Source organism: Aethalodelphis obliquidens, unplaced genomic scaffold, assembly GCF_003676395.1.
Source record: "Aethalodelphis obliquidens isolate GAN/ISIS:26980383/991018 unplaced genomic scaffold, ASM367639v1 scaffold62, whole genome shotgun sequence".
In the NCBI taxonomy this organism is placed as follows: domain Eukaryota; kingdom Metazoa; phylum Chordata; class Mammalia; order Artiodactyla; family Delphinidae; genus Aethalodelphis; species Aethalodelphis obliquidens.
Genome location: NW_020838006.1, coordinates 5817641 through 5838284, shown reverse-complemented (window position 1 = coordinate 5838284; position 20644 = coordinate 5817641). Strand labels below are relative to the sequence as shown.

The 20644-nt window shown below is 38.9% G+C and overlaps 1 protein-coding gene across 12 annotated transcripts in view; it reads left to right on the top strand.

Annotated features, from left to right (window-relative positions):
• Positions 1-1642: 1642 nt before the first annotated feature.
• The window catches only part of CLASP2 (cytoplasmic linker associated protein 2), a 177246-nt gene continuing 158244 nt past the window's right edge, over positions 1643-20644 (top strand). For 5 of the 12 annotated variants that reach the window (XM_027088246.1, XM_027088243.1, XM_027088245.1 and 2 more), the window contains exons 1-2: positions 1643-2072; positions 16318-16396. In XM_027088246.1, the coding sequence (XP_026944047.1) occupies positions 1878-2072; positions 16318-16396 (274 nt within the window). In that variant the 5' untranslated portion in view covers positions 1643-1877. The remainder of the gene's footprint in view (positions 2073-16317; positions 16397-20644) is intronic. The other 7 variants (XM_027088238.1, XM_027088237.1, XM_027088236.1 and 4 more) reach the window with 3 other exon arrangements.

The window sequence follows — 20644 nt, the reverse complement described above, 5'->3', positions numbered from 1 at the left end:
GGAAGAAACTTTACATTACAATACAAAGAGAAACAGAGAAATATAGAAAAAACCTCAGAGTAAACACAGAAGAGAGGTTTCTTTGAATCTGGAGAGTGTATTATTATTGTTTTTGTTGTTATTATTTTGTTACTGTGAACATCTCAAGCATTTCATTACATTCATTCACTTGTTCAACTTAAATTGACTGAGCACCCATTATTTGCCAAACACCATCCAAGGGAAAACACAAATGATCTTGGAGCTTTCTGTGTAATAGAGGAGACAGATACATAAAATCATTATTAAATTGTGGCTGGAAATAATTGGCAGGAAGCTAAACACAATGTGCATTTATTTTTTTTAATTTTTATTTATTTATTTATTTTAGGCCACACCGCAGGGCATGCGGGATCTTAGTTCCCTAAGGATCAAACCAGCACCTCCTGCAGTGGAAGCGTGGAGTCCTAACCACTGGACTGCCAGAGAAGTCCCAATGTGCATTTAGAATGTATTATAGACCAGTTTACACACACTAAAATGGCTAAAACTAATTACCCCAACCATACCAAATATTGTGGAGGATGTGGAACAACTGGAACTTCCGAGTACTTCTGGTGGGAGTGTCATATGGTCCAGCCACTTTGGAAAACAGCTTGGCAGTTTCTTCTAAAGTTAAACATACACTTCTCATACGACCTAGTAATTCCAGTCCTTGGTATTTACCCAAGAGAAATGAAAGCCTGTCTCTGCACAATGACTTGTACACTAATGGTTATGGCTGGTTACAGCTGGAAAACTGAAAAATGAAACAACTCAACTGTCTATAAACAGGTGACTGGGTCACGAACTGTGGTTCTTCCATATATGGAATACTACTCAGCAATAAAAAGGGATTACTGACACACCAACAGCACTGGATCAGCCTTAAAACGTATGCTAAAGAAAGAAAGAAGCCCGAGTCAATAAGAGTACAAACTGTGTGAAGTCACATGAAATTAAAGAACAGGGAAACCTATGCTACAGTGATAGAAATCCGATTAGAAATGCTTGGCAAGGCAGTGGTTATTGACTGGGATGTTCCTCGAACTTCCTAGGGTGATGAAAATGTGCTCCAACTTCTTTAGGATGGTAGCTCTTCACACTGGTGAATACATTTGCCAAAGCACATGGACTGAACACTTAAAATCTGTGCATTTTACTCTGCAAATTAAACCTTAGTTAAAAAAAAAAAAGCATCACATGGTGACCCAACCAGAAGCAGGAGTCATGGTGTTTGTTTTTTGTTTTTTAAATAAGGAAGTGTATTTTACAAAGTAAAACAACCACCACCACCACAAAACAAACCCAAAAACCCGGGAGTGGGGCTGGGAAAGTGGAATTCCAAGTACCAGAAACTTTCCAAAGTATTGGTTTCAAGTGGAGGAAAACCTGGAAGTGTTCTCGATTTTACAGGGCGAGGGCAGGCTGCTGAGATGGCGGGTTGTAGAGAACTGTCGGCTTCCCGGGGGTGCCAACACGGTCCGACCCCAGTTCCCCGCAGGGGTCTCACTGTTCCCAACGGTTCCCGCCCCTGCCTCCGCCTCCGCCCCCGCCTCCTCCGCGAAGCTAGAGTCCGGACAGGCGGGCGGGCGCTCGCCCGCCGGCGTCGCGCTGACGTCAAGCGCGCGCTGACGTCGCCGGCGGCCGCGGCCTCTGAAGCGGGTTGGGGCGCGGGGGGCGCCGAGTTTGACTAGTTTGGGGGCCGATCCGCGCCTGACGCTGCACCCGCCGCGCCCCACGAGCCGCGCCTCGGCCGAACCCAGCGCGTCCCTCCCGTTCCCGTGGGGCCCCGCGCTGGCGGCTGGGCGGCGCTCGGCGAAAGTTGGTCCCTCACGGGCGGGCGAGCGGTCGCGGCCATGGAACCCCGCTGCATGGAGTACTTCAGCGCCCAGGTGCAGCAGAAGGACGTAGGCGGCCGCCTGCAGGTCGGCCAGGAGCTGCTGCTCTACCTCGGCGTCCCTGGCGCCATCCCAGACCTGGAGGAGGACCTGGGCTGTCTGGGCAAGACGGTCGACGCTCTCACCGGCTGGGTGGGTTCGAGCAACTACCGGGTAAGCGGCAGCGGCGCGGCCTGGCCGGGCACGCCCTCCCCCGTCGGCCCTTTAATCACGGATGTACGAGGCCGGCCGGGCGAGCCCTCGGGGGTGCGTCGGTCACCTCGGAACCGCCTCGCGAACTCGGGGTCCCCCGACGCGCCCCCACCGGGGAGCCTGCCTCTCCGAACTCGAGCCGGAGACCGACTTCCCACCACGACCAACTTTTTCCACAATTGTGAACAGTGACAAATTCAGCGATTCCGTGACACCGCACCGTGCGGAGTTCCTTGTCAGTGGGATATAATGTTTCATCACGTATTTTAAAAAATCAGTGATCATTTACATGCATAAAAGGTTCGAAGACGTTTTACATTTCTACGTACCTATGTAAACACCCAGACAAAGACGTAGGACATGAGGATACAAATTTTAAGTTGAAAGATGTCAAGTTAATCCCTGTTCATTAGTGATTTTTATCCTACTTAATCGTCTGTTTCTTTTTTTCTTATATAGTTTGTGTGTGTGTGTGTGTGTGTCTGGAAGATTGTGCTTTTCGTGTCTAAGGCATCTTTAGAGCTTAATAGCATGCTTGATTAAGTTTACTGTTAAATCTAATGAAAAGATGCTGACCTCATGGCATTATTTATTTGCTTTTCGTTATGGCCGACGGAAGGCAGTTGAATGCTGTCATTTTGTTTTGCCCCAGTTGAGGACTGACTCGGATTTGAAACCGTGCCGTAGAAGGTTAGCTGATGCTGACAAAAAAATAAAAGGATGAGGTACAAGAAGGAATGAGTGTTTCTGAAGAGCCGGTAGTAGGCAGGTTGTAATGTAGCCAAGTTGGGAGACCAGGTAAATATTCTGTAATCAGCCTGAACTGTGGTTTTTGGCAGTAACTTTTCTTTCTAGTCTTCTGGTGGCAGTGTTGCTTTAAAATGTTGGCCCAAACGTCCTGTGGATGAAGTGATTCTTCTTAGTAATAGATCCTTATAACCCAGCGAATAGGCTGTACTTTGAAAGCATTATCATCATGGAGAAGAAAAGCAAACTCTAAAATTATTATGCAGATTTAATGGTGAAACTTATATGAGTTTTGGAAGGGTTTGACGTTTTACAAGAATAATAGACAGTTTGAGAATTAACCACTTCAGTGCTCCATTATATACTATCTCTTTATTATTTTTAAAAACTTTGGGAAAAGTTAATATTTAAGAATATGTCATTACTGTTTAGGGGATTAGTTTTATTTCTTTGGAAGAAACAAGCTAAATTTACTTACACTGTAAGAAGAGCATACACACTCAAGATAGGTGATTTTGTGTTACAGCCTAGGCTGCTGTAGAAAGTCGGCTCTTTGGTAATGCTTGCTATCCTTCCCAAGTGAAGGTTGATGTGTCACCTCTACGCTGGCTGTGGTTGAATTGGCTTTGGGCCATTTCACTCCTCAGATGTACCATCAGTGAATGGCAGTTAAGTAGTCCCATCTCTTGAAACATATTTTTGGCTTCTGTGATACCACAGTATCCTGTTTTTTCTTGTCTCTAAGCACTACTTCTACTCAGTGTTATGTTTTTCCTTTAACTGATCCTTAAGAGTTAGAATCCTTAAGGGATCTGACTCAAGTTCTTATCTCTTTACTACACATTCTGTCCATGGTCCTCAGTAGATACTATAGCCTGAGACAATTTCAGAAATCCAAAGAGAACTCCCACATCCTCACCTACATACTTCCTTGTAGCTGTGCCCATATAACTCTGTCTTCTCTGTTATAGTGAACAAATTATCTATCTTTCCCACTTCTACCAATCCCCCCACATGGGTATGAAGGCATGTGTATCCCATGCCCTCTTGCCTTCTCAAGGACATTAATTCATTAATTCTGATCTCTCCTTGAATCATTAGTTCTCTCCTTTCTACTGAATTCTGTAGTATAAGAGCTTTTCTGACATTGTTAGGGAGAGGGCATTCTAATTAGTTTATTTGGGATTTATAAACTAAGTTACCAAGCTAGGTCATCATTTTTTATTCAAGATACAATGAATATTTAAATCTTTTGAAAAAAATGTATCATGGAATTTTTTGAACATACATACAAATAGAAATGTACTTAAATTTCAAGTTATGCTGAACAAAATATAGTTTTTCTTTGGATTTGATAGTACTTCAGAATTTGAGTTTCTTAATAACAGTGAATTTGAGTGACTATACTTATATGCTGGGTATTATTCCAGATATTGAAGACCCACCTGTGAACAAGACTAGAAAGGCTTATTCATTCAGCTTCATTTGGATATTAATTGAGGACTTACCATGTGCAGACAATCTTCTGGGCACTTGGGATACAATAGTGAAAAAAAGACAGAAATCCTTGCTTAGATTCTTGTGGGGGCAGAGGAATAAACAGGATAAAATAACTAAAATCTGTAGTATGTTAGATGGTGGTAAATGCTTTGGAGAAAAGCAGTGAAGGGAATAGGAGTGTTGGGCAGGATGCAGATGTTGGAATTTTAAATAGTTGGTCATTGAAGACCTCACTGAGAGAGTGATTTAAAGGAGGGAAGAGTGAGATCACTGCTGTCTTGGAGACAGATAGGTATAAAAATTGAATAGTTTCAAGTAACAAGTGTTTGTAAATCAACTGATATGAAAGAATGAGGAGAAGATGAGACTATTTTGGAAGTAAAGGAAGTGAGGTGAAATTTGAGTACAGACAGGAAAGAAATACAGGAATGAAGAATGCCTTTAGGGAGAGGAAACTGCAAATGCAGAGAGCCTAGTTCTGTGGAGGAACATAAAGAAGGCCAGCATGGCTAGAGTTTACAAGTGAGTGAGGTGTTCAGAAAGGTGAAGTTGAGGAGGCAGGTAGAAAGAGCTTCATAGGATTTTATTCTAAATTGGCAGAGGTTTTTATGCAAAGGGTTGGCTGCTTTGTGGGCAGTGGACAGTAAAGCAGCAAAAGAAGAAGGAGAGCGATGGTGGCTAAGACTTGTTTGGTAGCAGTGGCAGTACTGAGAAGTGGAAGATTTGGTATGTGACTTGGTGGTAAAGCCAATAGCACCTCCTCTTGCATTGAGAGAGAGCAGTTAGGGGTAGTTGCGTTGCTTGAGCACCAGTAGAGGGTAGTATTTACTGAAATGGGGAAGACTGAGAAAACAAGTTGGGTGAAGGAAGTAAAAAGTTAGGTTTGAGAAGGTCATTTGACATCCAAGTTGAGATGTTAAATGGACGGTTGGGGTCTTCATCCCAGTGGAGAAATCATAATTGAAGATTAAAAATGTGGGAATAGGTATGTATATTATATAAAATATATATGCTCTGGTGTTTGACTTTGGTAAGGATAGTCCTGTGATTTCATGAGTTCCCAAATTTTAAAATGGTACAACAGCAATAAAGTGTCCCTTATAAAATGCAGTTAAATATGATACCCACCATTTTAAAAGTCCTTAGTGAGTATCAGGCATTGTCTCAAGTGCTTTATTTCCATTATCTCATTTTAATCTTTAAGGTGGCCTTAGAAAGTCAGTATTATTTCCTCATTTTGTAGAAAAGAAGATAAAAGTATCTTGGCGTAGGTCATAGACCTGGTATATTGGTGGAGTACTTAAACCAAGGGAGATCAGGATTTTCCTTTCCTTTTCTGTACTTTTGTAAACCTCTTCAATATCCTATCATTTGTCAGCTCTACTCTCACTTTTTAATTTTATCTATCTGCAACTATAACAAGTTGACCCTAAAAATGGAGAAAACAGTAAGTACCATTTATATTATAACTAGTGCTGGGCTAGTAATGTGCTAGGATTTCAAGTCTTATAATCCAAAATCACAGCCCTTTTGCCATTTGAAGGATGATACTTTTCAATGTTAGCATCACCTTGATTGTGTATCTTATAAACCATCAATTTCTTACAATATACTATTTTTTAGTTTGAAGTCTATCTGTATATATGGATGTTGTCTCTTCCTTTTACCTGCCATATAGGAAGAACATCCAGGTTGTTTTTAACTTTTTCCTGTTCGCATTGTCCTTTTGCATTGTCACCTTGTACATGTGCATGGGAGTTTCTGTAGGGTGGTGATTCTGAACCCTGTCAGATTCAGTGCCTTCTTTTAATGCCCCCTTTACAATCCTGAAATAAAATTTATAGATAATACTCAATACACATCATTTAAAAAAATCCCAGTAATGACCTAACTGTACTATAAAGGAAAATTACACATAATTTATAATGAGATAAAATGTTTCAATATGTAAATGTGCCAGCCTGACTACCCAGGAAGACATAATGCTAGTCAGATGGCTGCATCAGTACATATTGCTATAAATGCCGATTCAGACCACTACAGGTATGTGGTTGCTCATTATTCAGACTTCACCAGCGGCATTACTGTTGGTGGTTGTGATATTCTGTGACTATAAATTCTGAACCTTATTTCTTTGACTATACCATCTTAAAGAGATTGACCACCCCATGTGACATCCAATTCATTTAAGTTTTAACTGTCCCATTATCCCTCTTGTCTTGAGTTTAAATATCCTAGTCAGTCAATCACACCCTTACATTCATTTTTAATTCTCTTCTCCCTCCTCACTTTTCCTTTGTGGTTCTCATTTGATAAAATGTAATCCTAGTTAATCGAACTCTACCTACCCTGCACCTGCACCAGTGCAACTGAAGGTGGATGGAGAAAAACACAAAACCTCTAACTGATTTCATTTTATTTATTTATTTTTTTGCAGTGCGCGGGCCTCTCACTGTTGTGGCCTGTCCTGCTGCGGAGCACAGGCTCCAGACTCGCAGGCTCAGCGGCCATGGCTCACGGGCCCAGCTGCTTCGCGGAATGTGGTATCTTCCCGGACTGGGGCACGAACCCGTGTCCCCTGCATGGCGGACTCTCAACCACTGCGCCACCAGGGAAGCCTCTGCTTTCATTTTAAATTCCTGACCTTCAAGTGGGTCCTCTTTGGAGCCTGGCAATCTTCCTATGTTTTCTTGGTTCATTCATTCTTTCATCTGTTCCTCTCCCCTCAGACCTATCAATAGTTCTGCTTCCATCATCAGTTTCAGCTGATGGCCTTGCTTCCTACTTCACTGAGAAAACTGAAGGAACTAGAATTTATTAAGATTCCCACTGCTGTATGTACCCACCTTCCAGCATTTGTACCCATGGCAGGCTCTCAGTATTTGTAGAATCAGTGAAAGTGTGTGAAAGCACATTTGATTTATCTGCTGGCTGCATTCCTGGAAACCTCATATAGTAAAACTGTGTACACACACACAAAAGTGTTAGCCTCTGATAACTTCAAACAGGGCTTTTATTTACTTAAATGACTGGCAGCAGGGCTACCAAGTATGGCCATATACCTTTGGGCTGCAGAGCTGCAGGGAAGAATACTGTGTGTCTCCAATAATTGTTCTTGGTTATGTGTCTAGCAGTGGAAATACTGGGTTATACTTCCTGTCTTGTCCCCCTTGCCCTACCTAGAATTTATCAGTATCTTTAAGTTACTTATTTCCCTCCTTCTTTGAGGGAAATAGTTTTTTAATATATTTATATAAAAACCTGATATTTCTGTTCAGGTTTTCAAAATTTGTAAGCCATCATGTTTTACTTATTTGATCTGTGCATACATGTTCACTTGCCAATTATTCTATCCCATTCTTTTACTCATTTTCTTAGATGCTGAGTTAATTTGTGTGGGGAAAAAAAGTCCTGTACACCTACAGTATTTCCTAATGAGAGAAGGAGCATTACAGAAGTATGCTTGTTATGAATAACACATGCCTTTCCTCTGTTGCACCTATGGTGGAAAAAATCTATGACTGTGAATTAAGCTTATGTCCTACCTAGATTTCAAGAACTCTTGTTGTCAGGCTTTCTGACTTTTACATGGAAAGTTGTGATTTTTTTTTTTTTTTTTTTTTGGCCGTACTGCGTGGCATTCAGGATCTTAGTTCTCCCACCACGGATCAAACCCTTGCCCCCTGCAGTGGAAGTGCGGATTCTTAACCACTGGACCGCCAAGGAAGTCCCAGTTGTGATTCTTAAATTGGGGGTAATTACTATCGCGTGCAATTACTTAGCTCTATTGTTGGTTGACAACATTTCTGATTTAAATCATTTTGAAGATTAAACATTATATTGAATTAAAACTCTGTCACCAAGATGACAACCTGCGTGTGAGTTTATTGATGTCAGATTACTCAAAGATGTTCAACCACTTGTAATTCAGAGGTAAAAAGGAAGTGAGAGAGAGAAAGAAAGAATAGGAAAATGACCCTAAAGGTTCTGGGACTTCTTGGGGTTAATAAAATTTCATAATTTTTTTTTTTTGGCCATGCCATGCCACTTGCAGGATCTTAGTTCCCTGACCAGGGATTGAATCCAGGCCTTGGCAGTGAAAGTCCCAAGTCCTAATCACTGGACCACCAGGGAATTCCCCATACATTTTTAAAAATTTTCAGTTTTGTGGCTTAAAAACACCATAAAATTTAAGCTTGGTTGTAGCCCAAAGTTTGCTTTTTGGGGTTTCTGTTTTTCTACCTGTTAAAAGGTATGTTATTTGTGCTTTTATGTCTCTCTCTCTCTCTCTTTCTATATATATATATATATATATACACACATACACACATACACATATATACACAATCATACATATATATAAAATTTGGCTGAGCCACGAGGCTTACAGGATCTTAGTTCCCCCACCAGGGATCAAACCTGGGCCCTGGCACTGAAAGTGCCGAGTCCTAACCCCTGCACCACCAGGGACTTCCCATATATTATATATTTTACATATTTTATTGTTGTATATTTTATATTATATAATATGTTTTATATTTTTATTTTATATTTTATATGTACATGTTAGAAAGTACATTATTTTTGCTCTTTTTTTTAAAGGATCTGAATGGAGGCATTTGAGTTCCTAAGAAATTGGTGAGGAGCAAATTGGAATACTGCTCTAGTTGTTTTTTCTTCTTTTTTCAGGGTTTTAGTATTCTACTGAAAGGATCCTTAGCCAAGATGCAGGCTAAGTTGAAAGATGTCTAAATGGAAATTCAAGAAAGTTATTTGTAGCTCCGTGGTAAATCTTGATGTTTGCTGTGTCATATTTACTCACCAGATTCTTTAGGAATGTGTTGGCTATTATTGGGTCTTTATTTACTATCCCATGCGAATTTTAGAACCAGCTAGTCAAGTTGCACCAAAAAATTGTGGCTTTTTATTGGGATTACATTGGATGTCATCTTTTGGGGGGAAGATTTGATATCTTTATAATATTGAATTTATCATAAATTGCAAATATATTGTTTCATCAGTTAAGTCTTTCTACTAATGTCTCAAAGATATCAATAAGTGCTCTTTAAAAAAAATAGCATAACCTCAATACTATTATACATAAAAAATTCCTTGATATAAAATATGTTGGGTTTAAATTTCTAGTTTTTAAAAATGTAGTACAAATTTTTAAATTAGTTGTTTTAAGAAAAATCAGGATCTGAATAAGGTTCACATGTTGTGATTCATTAATATATTTGTTTTCTATTGCTGCTGTAACAAGTTACCACACACTTTGTATCTTAAAACAAAGTACATTTATTTTCTTACAGTCCTGGAGGTCAGAAGTCAGAAATGGGTTTTATTGGTATAAAATCAAGGTTTCAGCAGGATTGTATTCCTTCTGGAGACCTTAGAGAATTTTCCAGCTTCTAGAAACTGCCTACATTTCTTGGCTTATGGTCTTTTCTTCCATCTTCAAAGCCCTCAGTATCTCATCCTCCCGATCTTTCTTTCTGACCACTGCTTCTGTCATCACATCTCCTCTGACTGACTGATTCTCCACCCTGTCTCTTATAAGGACTCTTGGGCCCAGGATAATCCCAGGGTAATTTCCCCATCTTAAGATCCTTAACCACATCTTTAAAGTTTTTTTTACCATGTAGTTAATCTTTTCACAGGTCTGGGGATTAGGATGTGAACACATTGGGAGGCCATTTTTCTGCTTACCTCAGTTAACATGTTTATTTGTTTATTTATTTAGGCTGGGTTGGGTCTTTGTTGCTGCACGTGGGCTTTCTCTAGTTGCAGCGAGCAGGAGCTGCTCTTCGTTGCAGTGTGCAGGCTTCTCACTGTGGTGACTTCTCTTGTTGTGGAGCATGGGCTGTAGGTGCGCGGGCTTCAGTAGCCGTGGCATGTGGACTCAGTAGTTATAGCTCATGGGCTTAGTTGCTCTGCGGCATGTGGACTCTTCTAGACCAGAGATCAAATCTGTGTCCCCTGCATTGGCAGGTGGGTTCTTAACCACTGCACCACCAGGGAAGTCCTAACATGTTTATTAAGTCTCTTAATCTGTTTCTCCCTCAGTGCCTTTTAAAAAAAATTCTTGGCTTTTGTTTGTGGTAGAGTTTCCCACAGTCTGGATTTTGCTGATTTCATTCCTATGATGTTTTCTCTGTATTTCCTATAAATTGGTAGTTGGATCTAAAGTTTGATCAGAATCAGTCTTTTTTTTTTTGGCAAGACTACTTCATAAGTAGTGCTCTTCTTCCACCAGCTGGCATGTAACATTAGGAAGGCACGTAAGGTCTTGTTCTGTGACGGTAGCAGCCATTAATGTTCAGTGTTTAGATCTCTTATTCATTAGGGTTTGCAAAATGATATTCTAATTATGTCATTCCTTCATTCATTAGCTGGAATACTTTTATAAAGAGAAACTTCCACTGTTTACTAGTATTTGGTTACCCAGTGGTATAGTTTATATATAAACTATAGTTTATAGTTCGTATGATTCTTTATTTACTAATTGTCAAAATAATGAGGTAAAAATAACTAGTATCCTCCAGTGTTGACCAGATAGTTTTTGTTATCATTATGAACTCTTGCATTTAACTATATGTAATGCATTTCAAGACAATACAGTTATTATCCGCCCCCCGTTTTTTTTTAATGTTCAGGCTGGTTTCTTTGGTGTTTTTTTGTTTTGTTTGGGGCCACGCTGCATAGCATGTGGGATCTTAGTTCCCCAACCAGGGATCGAACTCAAACCCATGCCCCCTGTAGTGGAAGGGCAGGGTCTTAACCACTGGACTGCCAGAGAAGTCCCCAGTTATTATCCTTATTAATATCCAAGCTGTTCTATCACATGACCCTAATAATCTTTGATAGAGTCTTTGATATCTGGTATAATGAGATCATATTTTCTGCTCCTGCCCTGGAATCAGCCACTTCTCCAAGAAGCTTTGGTTCCTTTTTGTGGGAAATGGTATGTGGAAACTACAGTGTGGGTAGTAATGGAACTTATTGTTACTCATCTGATCATTGTTTCCAGATTTTTTTCAATGCATAAGGTTAGGTTTAATTTAAAGAAAAATATATCATGAGTTCATACTGATACTCTAATTCAGATTCAAGACTGCAGTTTTTACTATTATATATCTTCCATCTGTATCTCCTTCTATCAACAGAATTTCTCAAAACATTGACAGTTTCTTTTTTGCAGAGTTTCATTTTTGTCCTTAGGGTATATCCCACTGGAGAGATAATAGTCAAATTGCTGTATTTTAAAGTCACTTGGAATAGTCTTCTTTGTGGTTATGCTACTAATTGAGTATACATTTAGGTTTACTTATTTTATTTGATTTTCAATGAAATTAGTTATTGCTACAAAGAAGGTATATTCAAAATAGTGTGGTTTCTTTCTCTGTTCCTTATAGCCTATTGCCAACCATAAAATTTTTTTTCTGATTATCTTTCCATTGTTGCTATATTTTAAATAAACATTTATAACTAAATCTATTTGTAGTCCCATTTTTAAAATATACACATGCATTTCTCCAACTTGCTTTTTTCACTTAATATATCTTGGAGGGCATTGCATAACAGAAGTAGGATAGCCCTCATTTTTATTTTTAAAGGTCATAGTACTCTCTAGTGTGGATGTATCATAATTTTTTGAATCTGTCCCATACCACTGATGAATGATTGGATAGTTTCCAGTCTCTTGCAATAATCTTTGTGTGTCTTCTTATAATTTTGCTGGTATATCTCCAGGGTAGATTCCTAAGTCAGATCTTACTAAGAGTTCATGTTTTTCCTGTTGATTTGAGATACTGCTTTTATCATCTATTAAATTTTGTGTATGAGTGTGTCTATTGGTGCACTTTCAGTTAATTTTTAAAATAGCTTTATTGATATAATTCACATATTGTACAGTTCACTCATTTGAAGTGTACAGCTCATTTTTTTGTAGTATATTTGTAGGTATGCATGACAGTCAGCACAGTCAATTTTAGAACATTTTCATCATCTCAAAAAGAACCCTGATGGCATTTTTCACAGAACTAGAACAAAAAATTTCACAATTTGTATGGAAACCCGAATAGCCAAAGCAATCTTGAGAAAGAACAGTGGAGCTGGAGGAATCAGGCTCCCGGACTTCAGACTGTATTACAAAGCCACAGTAATCAAGACAGTATGGTACTGGCACAAAAACAGAACTATAGATGGATGGAACAGGATAGAAAGCCCAGAGATAAACCCACACACATATGGTCACCTTATCTTTGATAAAGGAGGCAAGAATATACAATGGAGAAAAGACAGCCTCTTCAGTAAGTGGTGCTGGGAAAACTGGACAGCTACATGTAAAAGAATGAAATTAGAACATTTCCTAACACGATACACAGAAATAAACTCAAAATGGATTAAAGACCTAAATGTAAGGCCAGACTCTATAAAACTCTTAGAGGAAAATATAGGCAGAACACTCTATGACATGCGTCACATCAGGATCCTTTTTGACCCACCTCCTGTAGAAATGGAAATAAAAACAAAAATAAACAAATGGGACCTAATGAAACTTAAAAGCTTTTGCACAGCAAAGGAAACCATAAACAGGACAAAAAGACAACCCTCCAAATGGGAGAAAATATTTGCAAATGAAGCGACTGACAAAGGATTAATTTCCAAAATATTCAAGCAGCTCATGCAGCTCAATATCAAAAGGCAAACAACCCAATCCAAAAATGGACAGAAGACCTAAATAGACATTTCTCCAAAGAAGATATACAGATTGCCAAAAAACACATGAAAAGATGCTCAACATCACTAATCATTAGAGAAAGGCAAATCAAAACTACAATGAGGTATCACCTCACACCAGTCATAATGGCCATCATAAAAATTCTACAAACAAATGCTGGAGAGGGTGTGGAGAAAAGGGAACCCTCTTGCACTGTTGGTAGGAAAGTAAATTGATACAGCCACTGTGGAGAACAGTATGGAGGTTCCTTAGAAAACTAAAAATAGAACTACCATACGACCCAGCAATCCCACTGTTGGGCATATACCCTGAGAAAACCGTAATTCAAAAAGACTCATGTACCACAATGTTCATTGCAGCTCTATTTACAATAGCCAGGACATGGAAGCAACGTAAGTGTCCATCAACAGATGAATGGATAAAGAAGATGTGGCACATATATACAGTGGAATATTACTCAGCCATAAAAGGAAATGAAATTGAGTTATTTGTAGTGAGGTGGATGGACCTAGAGTCTGTCATACAGAGTGAAGTAAGTCAGAAAGAGAAAAACAAATATCGTATGCTAACACATATATATGGAATCTAAAAAACAAACAAAAAAATGGTCATGAAGAACCTAGGGGCAAGACAGGAATAAAGACACAGACCTACTAGAGAATGGACTTGAGGATACCGGGAGGGGGAAGATAAGATGGGACAAAGTGAGAGTGGCATGGACATATATACACTACCAAATGTAAAATAGATAGCTAGTGGGAAGCAGCCGCATAGCACAGGGAGATCAGCTCGGTACTTTGTGACCACCTAGAGGGGTGGGAGGGAGGGAGACGCAAGAGGGAAGAGATGGGGATATATGTATATGTGTAACTGATTCACTTTGTTATAAAGCAGAAGTTAACACACCATTGTAAAGCAGTTATACTCCAATAAAGACGTTTAAAAAAAAATCGGTTCTGAAGAACCTAGGGGCAGGACCCTAGGTTCTCTACGCAGACGTAGAGAATGGACTTGAGGACCCGGGGAGGGGGAAGGGTAAGCTGGGACGAAGTGAGAGAGTGGCATGGACATATATACACTACCGAATGTTAAATAGATAGCTAGTGGGAAGCAGCACAGGGAGATCGGCTTGGTGCTTTGTGACCACCTAGAGGGGTGGGATAGGGAGGGTGGGAGGGAGACACAAGAGAGAGGAGATTTGGGAATATATATATATGTATAGCTGATTCACTTTGTTATAAAGCAGAAACTAACACACCATTGTAAAGCAGTTATACTCCAATAAAGATGTTTAAAAAAAAAAAAGAACCTAGTAGCTTTAGCTGTTACCTTCCTATCCCCCACATACGCTGGTCCTAAGTACCGCTAATCTACTTTCTATCTATGGATTTGCTTATTCTGGACATTCTTATAAATTGAATCACAGAACATGTAGCCATTTGTGTCTGGCTTTTTCACTTATCATAATGTTTTAAGGTTTATCCATGTTGTAGCATGTGTCAGTCATTACTATTTATAGCCAAATCATATTTGATTGAATGCATATACCACATTTTGTTTATTCATTCATCAGTTGATGGACATTTGGGCTTTTCCATCTTCGGGCTGTAATGAATGATGCGTAATGAACATTGGCATGCAAGCATCTGTTTGCATCCTGCTTTAATTCCTTTGGGTGTATACCTAGGAGTGGAATTATTGGGTCCTCAATGTTTCTGCGCCACCCCCCCACACTTTAGGCCTTCTTTTTTCTCATGATTCATAGAGGGGTTTTCTTCTTCCCCAGTGGTAGACTGCCGTTGCTTCTTATTCTGTTCTTGCTGGCTGGTTTATGGGTAGCGGGGCTGGTCCAGCTGTTTTCCTGGTCCAGCTTCAGTCTTAGGAACCCTCTGTCCCTGAATCTTGGGGTCAAGGCTTTATCAGAAATCCTGCCCCTCCTCAGCTGAAACCTTTAATCATCGGAGCCCAGCATGGTTTTTTGCTTCTACCCTTGAAGTAGAAGCCTTTTTTTTTTTTTCCTTTTCTCTTTACTTAATAGGTATGAGTTTTTACCTCTGTCTAGAGGGTAACAGCGTTGCCTTTCCCTCAGTAGCTTCAAACTGTCGTTTCTTATAGGACAAGGAAACGGGAAAGGTTTGTGCTTTTCCTGCAGAGGCAGCTGCTCCCTTCCTACGAGACCTGTAACCACCAAGACACTTTCTCTTATCTCCTGCCCTGTCCTCAGTCTTAATTATGAGTGTCCAGTGGAGGTTTGTGGAGAAAGAGCCAGCAAGTGGGTGTGAACTCTCCTTGTGTCTGCAGCTAATAGGGATTCTGTATTTTCATGCTAACCCACACTCAACTATTAACAGTGAGTTGAATATAGCTGAATTCTTTTTACGCACTTGCATCTCAGCTTCATTTTCCATCTGTCCTCTGCCACATGTGACCTACTGCTTATGTCCCATTCTCCTTGGCACCTGTCTTTCCTAAAGATTTCAACCTAGATGATTATTCTACAACCTTAGCTTTCTGATGAATTCAAGAATAGTTATGGTTTTGTAGATTATTTGACTTTTTCTTGTTTATGGTGGGAGTGATGGTTTTTTCCAGTTTCTTCATCCCAGACAGAAGCTAGAATTCCTCTGTAATTAAATGTGCTGTTTTGTTTAACTGTTTCATTTAAGAAACATTTCAACATTACAGGAAAGTGACAGGTATAGTCAGTGAACTCCTGTGTACCCTTCACCTAATTTACCAGTTATTAATATTTTGCCAAATATGCTATATCACTATCTTCCTGCATTTGCACGTCATCATCATTATTATTATTATTGAACCATTTGAGAATAGGGTGCCTTACCCTCATGACTGTTCACCCTGAATATTTCAATCTCCTTATTTTTTAAAAAACTTGGTAATATATGAAGATCTTTATGTCAGCAGTTACATACTGATATTAAAATATGCATCAGTGGGCTTCCCTGGTGGTGCAGTGGTTGAGAGTCCGCCTGCGGATGCAGGGGACACGGGTTCGTGCCCCGGTCCGGGAAGATCCCACATGCTGTGGAGCAGCTGGGCCCGTGAGCCATGGCTGCTGAGCCTGCGCGTCTGGAGCCTGTGCTCCGCAATGGGAGAGGCCACAACAGTGAGAGGCCCGTGTAAGGCAAAAAATAAAAAATAAAATAAAATATGCATCAATAATTTGTATTCATTAAAATTTCTTTCAATCTGTAGGTGTCATTAATGGGATTGGAAATTTTAAGTGCCTTCGTGGACAGATTATCGACACGATTTAAGTCCTATGTAGCAATGGGTAAGTTAACTTTATTTAAAAATTATTGTAGGGTTTGACATACTTTTTTCTCATAATTTTTAACAGAATTAGTTCTTTGTAAATGCGAAAATGTAATTTTATACAACCCAGAGATCTGCCACTTAGCATTTTAATTTGCCGAACATAAAAGATTTTAAGCCTATTTATATAAATATGTTCCTTTTAAGACAAAAACAAACAAAGGCAAAAAACTTACCAAATATACTGCTAATAGATTTTTACTTTGTATTTTCAAATTTTTAACTTATCTTTTACCCTTTTGTAACATATTAATAATTTATAATATAATTCGCAGCACCACTTTTCACTTATCTATGGTGAAGGACCAGTTTTTTCATTGCTAGTCTACTGCAGACCAATATTTTGTAAAATACAATACAAATAAATTACAGCAAAATGAAATGAAAAAAATACAAGGCTCAGTTTTTTATTGGTAGATTCAACAAATGTATAATTTACTTTGGTCAGATTGTTTCCAAACCTTGTTTTAGAAAAACTTACTATTTCTTTACCACAAGTAGTTTGTAGACTGGTCCTGGGCTGCTGGCTGTACTTTGAGCAGCACTTACTTACAGTGTGTTTGTAGTCCAGAACGATGTGCTAGTATAAAGCTCTTTGTATAGTAGTTAGATTGCAAAGTTGGCTTTGACTTATCTTTTAAACCTAAGTGACCTTTGTGTGCCTTTTGGAGTGCTTCAGTGAGTGGATTTGGTCCTATTATATAGAAATATATTTAAGGGTAACCTCAGATGTTTGTGATTTCTTTTATGGATTAAGTTAATGCCTCATAATGTATCATCACCCTTATTTTCAAATTATCTTTGGTCAGCTTCATGTTCGGTATGCCACTAAATTCTGCCAATTTCTTCTTTTATTTTTATTGTCTATCCTTTCAGCAAAAGCATCTTAGTGACTTTCTCTATCTCTATTATTTCCTTTTTAATCAATACCTGGTTCCAATTCAATCTTTGTATGAATATCTTCTGAAAAGATGATTTTTAAGCTGTCAGTCTCCTGCTTAAAATCCTATGATAGATGTTAAAAACTGTGCTTCGCAAACATGTGTTACTTGCTTATGTATTCTCTTAATGTGTTTTGAATCATTGTTAGTAAAAATTCATATTTGTAGCTTGTCTTGAAAAATTGGCCAGTGTGGCAACCCTGCTCTTCCATTTCCACGTGTAAATAAAGGCAAAAGCTGTGTCGTAGCTTCCTTTTTGTCTGGGTCATGAGCTTTCCAATCCATAAGTCCCTCCCATCTCCTCTTGTTTCCTCATAACTGAGAATTTCAGTTATAATACACAGAGGTTGGAATGCTGCAGTTCTTAGGTCTGGTTCATTTTTGGCATTTCTGGTACCTCCCTGACTGTAGGCACCTCTGTTTGTCACCCCTGCCCTGTAGTAGCTCCCTATTATTAGTTGTTACAGACAATATTTTAGACTTGAGAGTAATTCTAGGTATCACGTATCTCACTTAGTTTTCAGACACAAGGAGGGCCAGATGGGGTTTGATATACCTACTGACTGCTCATATTGAGGCAGTAGGAGTATTAGGACCAGAACCCTAGTTTGCTGCCTCCCAGGACTGTCCTGTTTTCAAAACTTATTTCTGTTTTTCTTTACTTGGTGTTTCAGTTCTCTCAGTGTGTATGACTCTTCTCCACCTCAGCAGCCTTATTTATTTGTGATTGTCAGTAAATACTCTCCACTGTTGTTAATCAAAAACTTGCTCACTCTTGTTAGTTCTGGCTTAGCTTGTTTATGCCTCTGCTGTGCTGTTATTTCTTTTTGAAATCCTCTCTTCTTCTCCATGGTCCTTCCTTTCTGGGGTTTTTTTGGATTTTTTTTTTTTTTTTTTTTTTATGGCTGTGTTGTGTCTTCTTTGCTGTGTGCAGGCTTTCTCTAGTTGTGGCAAGTGGAGGCTACTCTTCGTTGCGGTGCACTGGCTTCTCATTGCGGTGGCTTCTCTTGTTGCAGAACACAGGCTCTAGGCGTGCGGGCTCAGTAGTTGTGGCTCGTGGGCTCTAGAGCGTAGGCTCAGTAGTTGTGGTGCATGGGTTTAGTTGCTCCGCAGCATGTGGGATCTTCCCAAACCAGGCCTTGAACCCATGTCCCCTGCATTAGCAGGCGGATTCTCAACCACTGCACCACCAGGGAAGCCCCCTTCCTTTCTAACGATTTACTTCTGATTTCAATATCTGGGAGGTTTGCAGATTAATCTTACCATATACTGAATTTTTTTTTACTTCATGATTCTTATACCTGTAAATATTAATAAATTGCATTAAGTTGTTTTTGTTGGTTAGTGTTTTCTGTATGTTTCCCACATATCTACATATTCTCATATGTATAACTTTATCTTTTAATCTCCTAACTCTTTCTGGTTATCCGTGTGCATTTACTGTTAGTATTGTTTTCATTTTGAACCCTAAGTGTTCATTATTTTTCTTAGTGAAACCTGAACTTGTTACTATTTGAGAGTCAGTGTGATATAATAGGAAAATTTCATTCCAGTTTTGCTACCATTTATTGAATGCCCACTTTTTATCCATTTACTGGGCTTCTCTACTTTACATATATGAAAGATTATCCTCAAATAATTATTTCTAATTTGTATGACAGCTCTACAAGAGAGACTACAGTATATCTGTGTGCTCTTAAAGAGATATAGTACTAGACTAAGAATCCCAGAGTTAGCTTTCTTGTTTTACTCCATCATAGATCTTAGCCAAACCATTTTAGGAGCCTTTCCGTAAAAGGAGGGAATTGAATTAAGTTATGTGCTGAAGGGTTTTTTTGATAATGTAACATTAGATATATGTAACTTGATGTGGTGATATTGTTTTCCTTTTGGTACACTTAGGTTATTAACTATCATTACAGATATTTTTTATCTTTTTACATTAAAAGTGAAGTTTTAGGAAAATTGAGGTTCATGTTCAGTTTTAGACAAAGTACCAAAAATAGTATGGACTCTATTAATGTAATTCTTTAATATATTTAAATTTTCTCTTGTGACTACATGTACTGTGGAAAAATTTAATGTTCAAACCAAAAAAAAAATACAATTTACATTTAACACTGATCACCAACCAAGTTTTTTTTTTTTTTTTTTTGCCGTACCATGCAGCTTGAGGGATCTTAGTTCCCTGACCAGGGATTAAACCTGCGCCCTAGGCAGTGAAAGCATAGAGTCCTAACCACTGGACCACCAACCCTGGTTTTATGATTCCCCCAAGCCTGGTTTTATGACAACAGTAAAGGATTTCATATTTTACAAATCTTAAACAGATAGTTTTAGTCCAAAATGGTTTTGTAGAAAGGGTATTAGAACAGTCAGGATGCCTGGTCATCAGCTTTGCATCTTGTACAATGGTTTGCATCTTGTACAATGCTAAGAGAATAAAATATGCTAACACCTATGCTTCAGATTTCTTCCGTGTTTTCACTGTCCAAATTCCAGTCTATGATAGATGTATTTGTTTGTTTAACAAGTTCTTTTTGAGAGTTTACTCTCACTCTCTTTTTGAGAGTGAAAAGCTCTGTTTTATATTCCCAATAATTATTGATTGCATGTTCATTATCTACAGATCTTTAAGGAATAGTGCTAACACTTCTGAATGGTTGTTCTGGGCTTGGCCACAGGTGCTTTTTACCAGTTTTACTTATTCTCTCACTAGCTGTGTGAGGTATAGACCTGGATCCCTCCTTATTTTACAGACAAAGAAACTTTGAAGTTAAGAGAAGTTTACTATCTTGCATAATTAAATAACCAGTAGAGCTAGAAATAAATCTTGTTCTGTTTGACTCCAAGAGTTTATATGTTAAAAAGGAAAAAAATTATGAATTTTTTTGTTTGATTTAATAGCTGTAAATCTTAAGTTTATGTAGTATGAGGTTTTTTGTTTTAGTTGTTTATGTTTTACAAATTTTAGTTTTTAAATTGAAGTGAGCCCTGTTTGGGCCAAAAAAATTTTTTTTTTTTTTTTGGCTGCGCCGCACGGCATGCGGGATCTGAGTTCCCCAACCAGGGATTGAACCCGTGCCCCCTGCAGTGGAAGCACGGAGTCTTAACCACTGGACCACCAGAGAAGTCCCTTTATTTTGTTTTAGAGTTAAACTCTACCTCTCAGGAATGAAGTGTCTATTTTTTTTTCATTATTGTTATGTGGTTGTTAATACACACACACACACACACACACACACACACACACACACACACACACA